Below are 15745 nucleotides of genomic sequence, written 5' to 3'. Positions count from 1 at the left end.
CTCACCCGCCCCATCTAATCTGTCTGCCGGATGATCGACTCAGGTTTATACCCATGCAGAATCACCGAGCTGCCTTCCTGCCCTTCCTTCATCTAATCTGCAGGAAAGGTATAAAACTGGATTTCTGAAACACAAGCAGGGGAAGACTCTTTTTCAAAGTCAGACTGAAAGGAGGACCTTCCGCTTGAGTACAGAATTTCCTTTAAGCCTATGAATTTTGATCTGCTTGTGTCACATCAAATCAGAGAGAAATCAGAGGGAACTTTTCACCCAAGTGGTATAAAACCACACGCTTCTTACACATGAGTAATCAGAAAAGTAAGTACAATGAAATTAGGCAAGAACAATGTATGTTTGATGAATGTTTTTCACTCACTCTGATGTAACACAAACACTTTTGGGGTCACAGAGATAGTTTCAGAGATGGAGCACATGTCTTCCATGTATAAGCCCAGAGTTTGATCCCACCACACCACAGAACTCCAGGTGCCTCCCATGGCTGCCTTCTAGCTCAGCTGGCCAGTGTGATGCCAGTTTTGCCAGGAGTGATCCTGGATCCCTCCCCAGCACTGCCAGGTGTGAAGACTATGGAATGTTTTATCATAGCTTTTTACCACCTTTTACCACAGCTCAAAGCTTTATACTGACCACAGTGAATTCACTTTAGAGGTGTGTATCTATATGTATGTATATATATATATGTATATATATATACATATGTACTTTTTTCTTCAAAATAATGGTCTAGATTATGAGGGAGGGAAATATGCTAAGATAGATGTTCAGGAACTCTTATGCTTCCCCATGTAAAAGAAGCTCCCAGCTAGGAATGAATCCATAACTCTCCTTCCCAGCCAACTCCCAGTAAAAACTGTTATACTTAGTTCTTCCCGGCTCTTTGTTGCATACATTTAAGTGGTTAGAAACTTTGCGCATGAACAGGAACCAAAGTTGGAATTAAACTGGGAATTCAAAGCCTCATCCACAGTTCAGGGCCATACCAGTGGGAATCACAAGACAATGCTAATGGATACCTTTCTGTTAGTGCTCGAGCCAATAATCAATAATAGAGAAAGCAAAGCATGCCAGGCATCATGCAAATCTCTTGGCCTCTTTGTTCCTTAGTTTCTTCGTTTGAACAAAAAGAATTGGATCTCAATACATAGAGTTCACACTGGCCTTGCACCAGTTAGTTAATAATAACTGTATGATGTTTTGATGCAGTGTTATTATGTATATTTATCTGCTTTTTTACTTACATCTTGTGTAAAAACTGCATTCCATGCCAGGACTGAAACGTTCCAAAGCTCAGTTCAGTGATTAAATTGCAACCAAGATTCCTACCAAAGAAAAAACACAGGAAAAAAAGAAGACAAAAGCAGCAGCAGAAGAAGAAAGAAGAAGAAGGAAGAAGAAGAAGAAGGAAGAAGAAGGAAGAAAGAAGAAAGAAGGAAGGTGGAAGAAGGAAGAAGACGAAGAAGGAAGAAGGAAGAGAAAGAGGAAGAAGAAGAAGAAGAAGAAATAAGGAAAAAGAAAGAGGAAGAGGAGGAGGAAGGGGAAGAGGAAATAAAGGAGGAGCCGAAGGAGGAGGAGGAGGAGATGCAGAAAGAGAAGGAGGAAGAGGAAAAGAGGGAGAAGGAGAAGAAGGAGGAGGAGGAGGAACAAGAAGAAAGAAGGAAGAAGAGGAAGAGGAGGAGGAGGAAGAAGAGAAAGAGGAAAAAGGAGGAGGAGCAGAAGAAAGAGGAGGAGAAGGAGAAGAAGGAGATGCAGAAGGAGAAGATGCAAAAGGAGAAGGAGGAGGAAGATGAGGAGGAGAAGAGGAAGAAGAAGGAGGAGGAGAACAAGAGAAAGAAGGAAGAAGAAAGAGGAAGAGGAGGAGGAGGGAGAGGTAGAGGAAAAAGGAGGAGGAGCAGAAGGAGGAGGAGAGAGAGAAGAAGGAGATGCAGAAGGAGAAGGAGGAGGAGGAGGAGGAGATGGAGAAGGAGAAGGAGAAGGAGAAGGAGAAGGAGAAGAAGGAGAAGGAGAAGGAGAAGGAGAAGGAGAAGGAGGAGGCATTACTTCTCATTCACATAGCCACATTTCATGCACTAAACATCACTGTGAAAGACCTTTAAGGTTTATTCTTTGATGTTTATGACACAAAATAGCAAATGCTTAACAAATACTTCACTAATGAAGTTCTCTAGAACAGGGATTCATGACTTCAGCACTACTGCCACATGGGGGCTGGATACTTATGGGGGGGCTGTCCAGTGCATTGTAGCTATTCAGCAGTGTATCTGGAGGCCTCTGCTCACTAGGTACCAACAGCATCATTATAGATCTGACAATTAAAACAATAAAAACTACCTCATGGCACTATCAAGGGTCATGTGGGCACAAAATCATTCAGGTTGAGGGCCATGGTTCTATTGTTCACATTGCTCTGACTAGTAATTCTCATACTAATCCTTACAGGCAAAAAAGGATTTGCTGTACAGTTTTAGTAGCTGAAGCTACTAGGGGTAAGAAGGAAAAAAATCTTTCAAACTTAGTTAAGTGAAGATCTTTGCAGCTTTTAAAATTCGCTGTGTTGACAATGTTAGGGGAACTGTTTAGTAACTCAAACATAAGGTTTTAATTTTGGATTTCATTGCACGACTGGCCTCTTTCTGGGCTAAAATGTGTCTCCCAAGCTAGAGTCTAGCATTGTGTGTGAAGTTGGGAGCAGGGAGGGATGCAATGAGGCCTGTGCAATGATGCTAATGAAACCCTTTCTGTATGTGATATTAAACAGTGTTTCTTAGCCTCGGAAAAGAGTAAAAAAAGTTGTACAAGGAATGGAATCATCTTTATGATGCTTATAAAAAACATGTTATTTTTGGAAGTGGGACTCTATTGCTAATTGATTTCCTGACCCTGCTATTAACAGTTTTGTTAGAAATAATTATAAAAATATTTCCCCTAATAAAACATATCTTAAGAAGTTGCTAGCAAACAAAGGGTTGCTTTCTTGTGCACACATATTAAAATTGATATTGTCCAATTTTCTTCAGTTCTGTCCCTGTTCATTCTTTCACTGTACGAGTGTAATCAAATGTGGTGACATTTGGGGGAGTGTATGTAAGCTGTAAAATGCCGTCTCAGTCATAATTACTGTGGTAGAAGGAGAGTGTCTTCTGAAAATAATAAAAAAGAAATTTGTATTACAATAGCATTGAATTTGAACCCAGAAATAAAGTAAATGTAAAAGAAATGTGCACTAGACTTGCTTAGCTGATTATTTTTCAAATACTTGTTTACAGTGATATTAAAGATTTGCATTGTTAGGCCTCATTCAAGGAACAGTAACTCAGTCTATATTAAATCTCTGTGCTCTTCTCTAGCTGATTCTGTCAAGTGACCTTTCAAAGCATCCCAAATAAGGATCGACTGAGGTCACCATAGGCTAATGAGTCTTCACCCAAGCTTCACTTAATTCTTTAAATAAAGTAATTAGGGAATGCTCTAGAATATGAAGTCTTTAAACATACCTGGATATTCCTCTTTTCAGGAGAAATTGGGGATATTGCCTCATCCTACATTTGAGAATCTACAGAATAGAAGACTTTAGACATTTCCAGTACTTCCTGAAAACTAGTTTACTTTTCTAACTATTGTGTTGAGAACAAATTGCTGTAGTTTTCTCTTAGCTAGTTTATACATGGTTATCATAACTCACGTAACTTGGAGAACCTGGCAAGCTACTGAGAGTTTACTGCCCACATGGAGGGAGAGCCTGGCAAGCTCCCTGTGGTGTATTCATATGCCAAATACAGTAATAATGATGGGTCTCAAACCCCTGACCCTGAAGAGCCTCTAATGCAACGCCACTGGGAAGGACAAGTAAAGAGAGGCTGCTAAAATCTCAGGGCTAGGATAATGGAGACGTTACTGGGCCTGCTGGAACAAATCAATGATGAACAGGATGACAGTGACAGTGACAGTGATTTTTAACTTACACATGCTGCAAAAATGGTAGTGCTTCAAATGTACACCTTTCAATGAACTGTATCTTATTGCAAGATAAATCTCTAGGAAAAGGAAGAGGTAAATATTGTTTCAATTAACTACCAAATATATAATATTAGAAATAACTAGTAGAAGTCAAAATAATATTGAATGAGTAGATTTGAATGTTCCAGAACCCCTAACCTTCTTTCATTTCTCTCAACCACAAATCTTCATGAATTAATTGTATGACTACTTGGTTCTAATATTGGAGTTAAACTTTTCTTGGAGCAGAGAATTGATTAGGTGATTTTTATGTTCTCAATTCTACTTGGAGTCCAATTTTTTTTACCTCCATGTGAAATTACTATATTTAATATAATCATTTCAAATATTCAAATGAATAGTCTCATGTTTATATACCTTCCTGTTTAACTAGGCTAATAAAATGATCCTTTTTCATATAATGTGAAATGAAATTACTCCTTTCAGACAGAACTTTGAACTAATTTAGAATTAAACTTTTTTATCATAATAGAAAATCAATTTTTGGTTCTATATTTTCTGAATATTCCATTAATTCACTGCTTTCATTGTACAGGGGTGGAACAAACAAAATCCTCAGAGTGCTGAATTTTTTTTTGATTACAGTTGACTGTTTTATATCTATTAATTCTCCTTAAGTTCTTTCACATATGACCAAGATGGGTATAACTATCTCCTAGCTCATCCCTCTTCTTGCCTCTGTTCTTTCTTTCGTTCCCTTCCTTGGCACTGCTCAGGGATCACTCCTGACTGCACACACATCACTCTGGGGGGCTCAGGGGGACCCTGCATGGTGCTGGGGATCAAACCTGGGTCACCCATGTGCAGAAGCAAGCCCCTTACCCCTGTCCTATCATTCCAGTCCCAGGCTTTCCTTTTCTGACCCACAATGCACACCGTCATGTATTAACTTTCCAAATAGTTCTCAAACACCAGTCTCACTTGGGAGCTGATTGAAGATGCCTGTTCTCCAATCAACCTACTCCAAATCAGCTGAAGCGGGAACTGTGGTGGGGGGTTAACAGGCCCTCCAAGTGATCTACTGCAGGCCTGAGTGACCCAGCGCAGGTGGGCACGAGGGAGCTCTGCATGCTAGCCCTGGCTTACAACTCCTGGGTCTAGGTGTCTACTCTCTTTTTTGGTATTCTGAGAGCATTGAGGTGTTTTTCCTGTGTTCTACCTTTCTCCTACTCTCTTTTTACAAGATTCTGTCCAAGATGTCTGTGTGACAATAGCCCAACAATTCCTACAACAGAACTCTCCTCGTGATAATCTCACATGTTCTTAATAGTACTGCTATAGAATCACTCTGTTTTAGCCAAGTATTTCATATTTAAATTTTCATTTAAGTTATAGATAATTCAGAAATATGCTGACATAGGGTGTAAGAATGTATTGCAAATCACAATGATGAAACTACACATATTTTTTAAAATTCTGGGCTACTGGAATTCAAGTAAAGTTCTTTATTTTCTTGTTCTATAATTCAAGTTTATTTTTATTTTTTAAATAATTTTTATTAAGCCAACTTTTAGAAGTTTTCTATAAAGGCCAGAAATTTAAAAATAATAATATTCTAGATTTTGCAGAGCATATTTTTATAATATTTTTTCTTTTACAGAAAAACACAAACATCGACTTTATAAACACAAGCATAGTTTGAGCTTGCTCTTCAAGCTGTGCTCTCCCGTGTGTCTCGCTTGCTAGGGTCTATGTTCCTTGGCTTATTCACTTGCACTCTGGAAAAGCCGGTGCTCTCTCTCCAACATCGCCCTCCTTTCTCTCCTCCCACATCTTCCTAAGCACGTTTCATTCAATCTGCTTCACTGTTGCACCTCTTGAAATTCTTTCCTGCAAGGGACAGGCGGTGGACCCAGGATGCCTGTGATGAGGTTGGGACTGCTTTCCCTTTCCTACTGGTGCAGGCTGGCAGATGTACTTTGGGGGAATACTAAAACTAAAGAAGACATTCCCTAGCCCCAAAGTAGCTCAAGAGCTTGAGTCACATCATTTGAAATGCAAATCCTGAGCTCTTGGAGGAGAAACTGAGGTACCACCAGGATGCAAAAATCCAAGGCCCCACCCAGAAAAGGCTGGTCCCCTCAGAAAAGAAATTACACAAGAATCCATGAGATTATAAAGAGAACATCAACAGTGCAAGACATTCCTGTGACAACACCCAGACTAATTTTTAGTATGCAAAACTCCAGGAAAGGACAACCTTTTTGGAAGGATTGAATAAAAACACCTTCTGAAAGTCCTCAGGGCTTGCTCTTCAGGGCCTGACTATCTCACTTGCTTCTTTCTGCTTCTTTGCTTGTTTATTTCCACTCTGTCTCACCTGTGTTCTCTCTTGGACACATACTTCTTACTTCCTCTCCCTCACAACTTTCTAAATAAGTTTTAATAAAATCTATCTTGCTTCATGCACAAAATTTTAATAAATAAATAAATAAATAAATAATGAAGCCAGAGTGATAGTACAGCGGGTGGGGTGTTTGCCTGGCATGCAGCTGACCCGGGTTTGATCCCCAGCATCTCATATGGTCCCCCCAGCACTGCCAGGAGTAATTCCTGAGTTTAGAGCCAGGAGTAACCCCTGGGCATCCCTGAGTGTGATCCAAAAGTAATACATACACACATACATACATACATGAAAATTTAAAAATAAAAAATAAAAACAGGAACATATTTGCATAGCTCTTTGTTTTTATTTAGTAGTGCTCAGAGGATGCTTCAGGAACATTACTGGGGGGTCAGGGAATGGGGAGCCCAGAACCTCGTTCTGCTGGGAAACCAATCTGGGCCTCCTGTTGCTAAGCATCACACTCAACATTTGTGCAATCTCCCCAGCTGACAAAAACAATTCTTAAGTTAATGGGCTATGTAAAACTGGACCATGCATTGGTTTTGATCCATGGGGACATAAAGGAACTCTATGCGAACATAGAGGAGATAGTATATTAGCACTTAAGTTAAGTTTACATGGGTGATGCAAATATAAGTACTTTTCATTTATTATTAAAGTTTAAAGAAAAACTTTTGTGAAGCAAGACAGTTTATATTGAATGAAACTTTCTTAGAAAGATGTGGGGGGGTTGCAAAGAGAAAGAATTGGTTCACAAGATATCCCGGGTTTCTCCAGACCAAAAAAAGCAAACAAAGAGACATGGGGACAAGTAAGCAAAGTACACGATCCAGGGAGAACATGGGCTTGAAGAGTAAGCCTAAAGTTTTTTTATATATGCACATGTAGATATTTATATACATAAATGCAAATATAATTTAGTGCCAGAAATAACATGAGAGGTTTTTAATGCTATAATCACAAAACTATAGAATTGTATTACTGGAAGAAATGATAAAGATTAACTTGCACACCCTTTGTTTTATAAACAACAGAGCTAAAATCTCATAAATGAATGATTAACTAACTTACAAGTACTTGAGGGATAGCAGGCCTTCAAATGAATCCTTATGTAATTCAGTCAAAGAATTGTCACTGAGGATTCTGAGAAATGGAAAAATTATTTCTGGACCAAAATGCAAAATAACTATGACTATTTACTACATAGGACTAATTCTTACACATAATCATGGTGCTTTCTAAAGACCCCAATTCTTATTTAACTTAGGGATAGTGATCTCTGTTTAAACTCTTTGTTTTGTCCTCACTTATATCCATCATATACTGATATCCATCACACAAGCACAGCTATTGACTCTTCACACCAAGTAACTTATTCAAAGCATATTCTCTAGGTCAGAAAATCTGTCAGATCCAAATTCTGGGTGACACCAGAACCTCAGGATTGCCACTCCCTCCTCTCTTCCAAACATTACTCTGGATACCCCATGAAGAATGAAATTAAATCTGTAAAGGAAGCCCTTTGAAACTTAACACCATTAACTTTTTTTGTTCTGGGAAATAAAACGTGCACAAAGTGCACATGACAAATACTCAAGAATGATTGAGGCCAGTGATCACGCTGGACAAGAATTGAGTGTTTAAGGTAGATAAGGGGATATTCCTGATAACCTTTCAGTATCAATATTGCAACCCCAATACCCAAAAGGAGAAAGACAGAGACAGAGACAGAGAGAAGAAGAGTGCCTGTCCAAAGCAGGCACGGTGTGGGGGGTGGGGGGTGATGGGAGGAACCTAGGGATACTGGTGCTGGGAAACGTACACTGGTGGAGGGATGGGTGTTGAAACAGTGTACGATTGAAACCTAACCATGAACAACCATGAAACACTACCATGGACAATACTGTAAAACTGTAAATCAAAATAGCTAAAATAAAAAGATATTTTAAAAAATGAATTAATTATAGCCTTTTCCGATCTTGCCAGTAAGTATCAAATTCCTATGACTATCATGCTTTCATTAATTTAAACATCATTTATTACTCATATTCAAGTTTAATGACATACAAAACTCATAAAAGATTAGTCTACTACTTCGGATGTCAATATTTTTCTATACAACACTTGTGTCTCAATTGACACAATTAAAAAAGCAATAAACATCAGAAAAATGGGCAAAGGACCATCCATTCAAAAAATGCAAAGGTTCAGTGAACATGTAAAAGTATTTAAATTCAAAAATAACCAGAAAAATTAAAATACAGATGGGATCCCTTTTATTCATTCATCAGACCAGCCCCCGAATGAAGAATGCTCAGAGGTGGATGGGCATGGAGAATCAATGCTTTCATGAACTGTTAAATTAGCACAACTATTTTGAGGTCAATTAAATTTTTATAACTACATATCCTTCAGCCCAGCAAATCTATATCTATTTATCTATTTAACAGACCTATTTGCCCATATTCACAAGACCATGAGCTGCAGTAATTCATGTGAAAAAAAAAATCAAGGGAGCTGGAGCAATAGCACAGCGGGTAGGGCATTTGCCTTGCACGTGGCCGACCCAGGTTCAATTCCCAGCATCCCATATGGTCCCGAGCACCACCAGGAGTAATTCCTGTGTGTAGAGCCAGGAGTAACCCCTGCGCATTGCCGGGTGTGACCCAAAAAACAAAAACAAAAACAAATTAAAAAAAATCAAAACATCTTTCAATACAATTACTATTAAACAGGAGTTTAAATGGATGGGGTAAACCTTTATGTACCATAAAGGAAAGAAGTCTAAAGCAAAATAAAGTGAAAGTATCAAGTGGCAGATGTTATATTTACAGGGAAAAAAAACAAATCAGAAGATTAAATTTTGCACTATGAGTCATTTTTTAAATTTTAATTAAGAATGTAGTCATGGGGCTGGAGTGATAGAACAGCAGGTAGGGTGATTGCCTTGCACGCAGCCAACCCAGGTTCGAATCCTAGCATCCCATATGCTCCCCCGAGCACCCCCAAGGGTAATTCCTGAGTGCATAGCCAGGACTAACCCCTGTGCATTGCCAAGTGTGACCCAAGAAGCAAAAAATAAAAAAGAATGTGAACACATATCATGTTTGTTCATCTGTGTGGGCTGTCTCTAAAACATGTACTTCTCTTTTTCTCCTCTCACATCTTTCTAAAGTAAGTTTCAATAAAAAAACTGCATCACCAAAATATATACATATATGTATAAGTGTGTATAAAATTAACTCTATTAGTTATAGAATGGAAAACAAAGAGACATTTTAAATAAGAGCTTGGTAAACTAAAAATTTTTATTTATTTATTTATTTTTGCTTTTTGGGTCACACCTGGCAATGCACAGGTGTTACTCCTGGCTCTGCAATCAAGAATTACCCTTGGCAGTGCTCAGGGGACCATATGGGATGCTGGGATTCGAACCTGGGTTGGCCGCATGCAAGGCAAACGCTCTACCCGCTGTGCTATTGCTCCAGCCCAGTAAACTAAAAATTTTTAAAGAAGTAAACTATTATAACTAATAGAGGTTGTTTTGGACGTGAGGGGGAAATTCCTTTTTATCAGAGGTATTGATCTTAAAATTGTATACTAAGGAGGATTTTATGGTGCAATTACTTTTTAATATTCATATTTGGAGAGAATATACTCACAGTTTCTCAACCCAAGGGTATGCCTTCCATGTATTTCCATCAATGGAAGAAATAGAGTTTCCTTGGAAATTTCTGTGAAGAAACACAGTTCACAGACTTGAATAGGTAGGAAAAGAATGAACAGAATAAGTAAAAGAGGGGCTGAAGCGAGAGCACAGCGGAGAGGGCATTTGCCTTGCACACAGCTGATCTGGGTTCGATTTCCAGCTTCACATATGGTCCTCCAGGCACTGCCAGGAGTAATTCCTGAGGACAAAGCCAGGAATAACCCCTGAGCATTGCAGGGTGTGACCCAAAAAGCAAAACAAAACAAAACAGAATAAGTAAAAGAATAAAGAAAACACAGAAGACACCAGCTTATTTCCACAGCTATCAGATTTCCATTTTGCCCCACTAGAGACATAATGTGGGGTGACTAGTCAAACAATGAAATACCTCACAACCTAAACTTCCTAATTCCTTGAGTAGCTAAAATAATGCCAATTAATTAGCATGTAAGTCATTTTTCCAAACTCACACCTATTGTAACTCCTACTGCAAATCAATGGAGAAACTTTTAATTTCAAAAGTATAATATACAGGGAAATGAACAAAATTATCAGCAAATAAATATTTAAAAAACATTGCCAGAGAACACCAAAGTTTTAGATCTATACTCTCTATTCAAAGTTCGAGATAGTAGAAATTTCTAGACAGACTAGGGAAATTAGAAAATGAATGGGACTAGTGAGGAGAGATATATTCAATGTACTTCACCAGGAAAAGAACAAATCACAAAGAATTATCTTTAGTGGGGGAAAAAATACACAGGAAAGAAAGTAGAAGAAAACCCAAGATGGTAACAGGAGTTACTGTGCGGTAGTCATACAGCTGGGAGAGTGGGAAAGTGGGATTTTCACACATTACCCTGTTTACTTTACTGACCTATTGTACCAAAGTTTATGAACTTACACATGTATAGATGCATGAAATTGGTAGGGGTGCGGGGGATGGTGCTGAGGACTTACCCCTGGTACTTAACTTCATAAGTATCAAAATGAACAAGTATCACAGCAATACTAGGAAGTGATAATTTACCATACTCCCCACCTAAAGAAAAGGGAACTGAGTCACAGAGCTAAATGACTTGTCCAAGGTAACAAAGCTAACAAATGACAAACTCAGGCAGTCTGGCTCCAGAAATCATGTCCATAAGCACAAGGTGTGGCACTAGCAAAAAAAGATAAGAAAGACATACTATTGTCTAAAAAAAAAAAAGCTAGGGCAAAAAAGAAAACAAAGGTTAGGGAATTAAATGAAGGAATGAGGGGATGAAGGATAGGTTGAGAGTGAGACAAAAATAGGGAAGGAAAGAGAGTATGGACAATTATAAGAAAAAGACTGGGGAAGAAGAAACAACATTTAAAGAAGAATGAGGATATCTTTTTTTTTTTTTTGCTTTTTGGGTCACACCCAGTGATGCTCAGGGGTTACTCCTGGCTTTGCACTCAGGAATTGCTCCTGGCAGTGCTTGGGGGACCATATGGGATGCCGGGGATCAAACCCAGGTCGGCCGAGTGCAAGGCAAATGCCCTACCCGCTGTGCTATCGCTCCAGCCCCAAAGAATGAGGATATCTTTTCACCAACAAAATATGAAAAAAGAGAGAGAATCATTTAACGTGGACATGGGGGATGAGGCAGATACAGGAAGACATTGAAGCAAAGGCTTGCTACGTCAATAGGCAGAATGCAGAGATAAGAGGAAAGGTGATTCTTACAGTATAGTGAAGGTCCTGTTGATGTTGGGCCCTGGCACAGGCACTCTACGGAGCCTCTTCTCTGGACTGAGACCGGTGCAGGAGAGGGTATCCTCTGTGCAGGTACAGAGCTCACATATGTTGAAGGTCATGTGTTCATTCTGTTGCAGTTGCTCAGGGAAATCTACATGTGCCTTTTCGGAAGTAGATCGTCCAGAAGATAGGGCTGAAGAGTGAGTCAGGGAAGCTGTCCTTGATGTTTCTGGTTGTGGCGTTTCGTCCAAAGTTACAGATGTCTGTTCACTCAGATCTGTGTGTTGATGCTGACCCTGTTCTGACAGCAATCCCTCTGTGGGGGTTGTCAGAGTGGTACTTGTTGAAACTGTTACCTCAGCTTTCTTTGGGGCCTTTGAAGACGGAACTCCAGTCTCTTGCATGGTTGGAGCTGTAACTGAACTGCCTTCAGTGACAGTAACGTCCTTGTTTATAGGTGGATATGTGACTTCACTCAGGTTTGAATGAGGACTCAGAGATGGTGTAATAGGTGTCACATCTGAGTGTTCTGTAGCACTGGTACTTGTCAGGGTTGTCGAGGGTTTAGTCTTCACAGTGTGTTCTGAAGGTACAGTTATATATTGATGTGTAGAAGGTTGATTTTGATTAGAAGTCTGACCTGGGGTCTTCTGTGTGGTTGGAGAAGGTACTGTCTTCAAAACCCCCAGACTGGGTAGAGCTGAAATCTTAGTGGCGATTGAATGAGTCCGCACATTCCCTGTTGGTTTTGTCACAGTGTGCTCTGTGGGAGCGCTAGTCTTCTTCAGGGTCGTAGAAGCTTTGCTCTCCCTACTTGGTTCTGCCGTGAGAGTCGTGACCCGGACTGATGATGGATGCCGAGTTGATGCTGAAAGTGGTCCTTCCAAATGCTCTGAAGCCTGAGCCAAAACGATATCTGTTGGTAACTCTGAAAGCTGAGTGAGGGTCTCCTGCACAGGTGAAGAAATTTCCATTTTCTCAGCAGGTTCCTTGTCTGGCGAAAGCTGAGTTAGAGTCTGACCCAAATGTAGAGCTACCATCTCACTCTGGAACATCTGTGTTTCAGAAATGGTTGATGATAAAATCTGCCAGCCAGATAATTCCATGTTCTCAGAGAGGCCTGGAAATGAAGCCTGGACCTCCTGGGATGGAGGTTGAGCCTGGGCCTCCTGCTGAACTGAAGGTTTGACCTCATTTATGACCTCTGTAGTTTCAGAAATAGTCACACCCTTAGGATTAGAAGTGACACTGGGCAAGTTGATGTGTGGAACTTTACTGTGACTTGGAGATGGAATATTTTCTTCAGAATGCGGGAAAGGGTGAGTGACGGATTCCTCAGATGGCTCAGGAGATTGAGCCTGCATCTCCTGCTGGACTGAAGGTTCATCCTCATTACTGATCTCTGTAGATATGGAAAATGTCACACCAATAGGTTTAGCACTGACATATGTCAAATTTAAGCTTGGGGATTCATTGTGACGTGGAGATGTAATAAACTCTTCGGGATGCAGAGGTGGATTAGTGACAGATTCCTCAGATGGCTCAGACGGTTGATCCAGGGCCTCCTGTGGCACTGGAGAAGATTCAACCTCATCACCAACCTCTGAAAAAATGGAAAATGTCACACTCAAAGGCTGAGCAGTGACATGGGGCAAGTTTAAGTGTGAAGTTCCATTCTGACTTGGAGTTGGAAGATTTTCTGCAGGATGAAGAAATGGTTGAGCTTCCAACTCCATAGAAGATTCAGGAGGCTGAGCTAGGGATTCCTGCTGGATAGAAGATTCAGTCACCTCAAGGATCTCTGGAGCTTGAGCCACTGCCTCCTGCTGTATGGCAGAGTCACCCTCAGGGCTCTCTAGAGGCTGAGACTGGGCCACCTCTTGAGCTAGAGAGTGTTCATTCTCTTCACGGTTCTCTCCTGTGTGACTTAGACTTAGGGTTTCTGGCTGGGTTGAAATTTCATCCTGCTTATTGACTCTTGGAGTTCCGGTAATCTGCAGATAGGCAGGTTTGATGATGACAGTAGATATATTTGAAAGATGGGCTTCTTTCTGGACTGGAGACAGTTCATTTGGCTGATGATGCAGTAAAGACTGTGCTTTCAGACCTGACTCTGAAGACTGAGCTTCCATCTCCTGAGGTACTGAAGACCCCCTTTCCTCAGGACCCAATGTAGGCTGAACTAGGATTTCTGGCAGGACTGAAGCAGTATCACCCTCTTCAGGGGTACTGGACAGCAAATCTGAGTCTGGAACTAAAGGTTTCGATTCCTCGGGAAATCCTGGAAGTGCAGCTGGGGTCTGTTGTGTGCTTGCTGAAACTTCAGCTTCCAGGGCCTTAAAGGGAAGCTGTTCTAGCTCTTCAGAGGGTTCTGGATGCTGGGACTGGGGTGAAAAGGATTCAGTCTTGTGAGGGATCTGTGGATGTTGCTCTGAATCTCCCAGTACATCCAAGGGTTCATTCCCCTCAGGATAAAAGATATCCATACTGGAATCTAAGTCCTCATCCTGCATCTGTTGTGGTCGATGATGAGGTTTCTTAGATTTTCTGGGAGTTCCAACTGTTAAGTTAAAAGAAATTATATTGTGTTAAAGCCCACTCTTGACCTTTGTAACCTCGCTTTGTTCTGCTTCTGTAACCATGCTTATGACCCTGAACTGTATATAATAATGTACTATGCCTGGGTCCTGTCACATACATCCTGACATCTGCCTGACGGTTGGGCTGGAATTCACGTATGTGCCTAAAAGATAGGGACCCGCTCACAGAAGGAGTTGCTGAGAACAAGGAGCCCAGATAGTGACTCCGGTCCCACGGCCCAGCAGATAGTGAATCCGGCCCAGTAGATAGTGACTCTGGTCCCACAGCCCCGTAGATAGTGACTCCGGCCTCTGACACAGAGCCCAGATAGTGACTCCGGTCCCAGGGCTCTACAGATAGTAACTCCTGACGAAGGGCAAGAAGAATGAAAGAATGTCTCCAGACACACAAATTCCGAGATAGTGGTTCCAGACGAGGCTACGTGACTAACGTGACTGGCCCAGAGGACTTGAGCCCTATAAAAAGGCTGCCCTAACTAGCACAAACCGCTGCATCCACTTGAGGTGCAGCCCCAGCATGTTGGTTTGAATAAACTTTTTCCTTGCAAGTCTGGCCCGTCTCTGCTTCTTGCGGCTCTGGACCCAACACAACAATTTCAGCAGCATGGTGATGGCCAACTAGACCCTCCCTCCTGTTTTCAGGAGAAATAATGAAGTTTAGTAGTTTTGGAACCTGTCCACTTAGAGGTGGAGCAGGCATTTCAGATGTGTGATCTTCAGGTTGACCTAGACCTATAGTTGGACTTGTACTTGTCCCTCTAGGAGACAAAGCTAGAGGTGGACTCTGATCCTGAGTCCATCATATCATTGGATCAACTGGGAGCCTCTGATGTGTTGCTGGCTTGTCATTCAAACCCTGGTGTGGAAGGGCAAATCGATGGGATGCAGAGGGCAACCCTTTACCTGAGTATTCATGCAGGATGGGGATGAAACCTTTAAACTTCTGCGGCGGTAACAACATCCGGCCAATAGTCGGGGTGAAACGTTGAAAAAACCCGGACTTGACCCGTGGTTGAAGGGCATGAAGCGATTCAGGTGCAGGAGCACGGGAAGGTGAAATCCAGGGCTTGGGGGTGGAGGGGTCGGGGATCAGCGGGACTGGGTGCAGGACCTGCTTCATGATCGGAGCTCCCTGCACAAGCAGCCACATTGGTGGCCACAAGAGTAGACACAGGACATATCGCTGTTGCCAGGACATGACACTCGGATTAACTCGAGAGCCATGGTCCAAGCCACTAGGGCGCGGGCGTCCGGACCCGAGGCCAGCCATTGTGGCAGCCAGGAGATCCGTGGCACCCTTAGGCACTGAGGACCTTAGCAACGGCACACCC

The 15745-nt window shown here is 41.3% G+C and overlaps 1 protein-coding gene across 1 annotated transcript in view; it reads right to left on the bottom strand.

The window, feature by feature from the left end:
* LOC129406562 (leucine-rich repeat-containing protein 37A2-like) overlaps positions 1 to 15534 on the bottom strand; it is a 49874-nt gene extending 34340 nt beyond the window's left edge. The window contains exons 1-7 of the mRNA XM_055144727.1: positions 15318 to 15534; positions 14303 to 14374; positions 11803 to 14095; positions 10045 to 10116; positions 7454 to 7525; positions 3981 to 4052; positions 1260 to 1340 (exon numbers count right to left, since the gene is read on the bottom strand). Coding sequence (XP_055000702.1) covers positions 1260 to 1340; positions 3981 to 4052; positions 7454 to 7525; positions 10045 to 10116; positions 11803 to 14095; positions 14303 to 14374; positions 15318 to 15534 — 2879 coding nt within the window. The remainder of the gene's footprint in view (positions 1 to 1259; positions 1341 to 3980; positions 4053 to 7453; positions 7526 to 10044; positions 10117 to 11802; positions 14096 to 14302; positions 14375 to 15317) is intronic.
* Positions 15535 to 15745: the final 211 nt, after the last annotated feature.

The sequence above is a fragment of the Sorex araneus genome, chromosome 7, assembly GCF_027595985.1.
Source record: "Sorex araneus isolate mSorAra2 chromosome 7, mSorAra2.pri, whole genome shotgun sequence".
NCBI lineage: Eukaryota > Metazoa > Chordata > Mammalia > Eulipotyphla > Soricidae > Sorex > Sorex araneus.
Note: the sequence above shows the minus strand (reverse complement) of the source record. Positions and strands in the feature narration are given on the sequence as shown.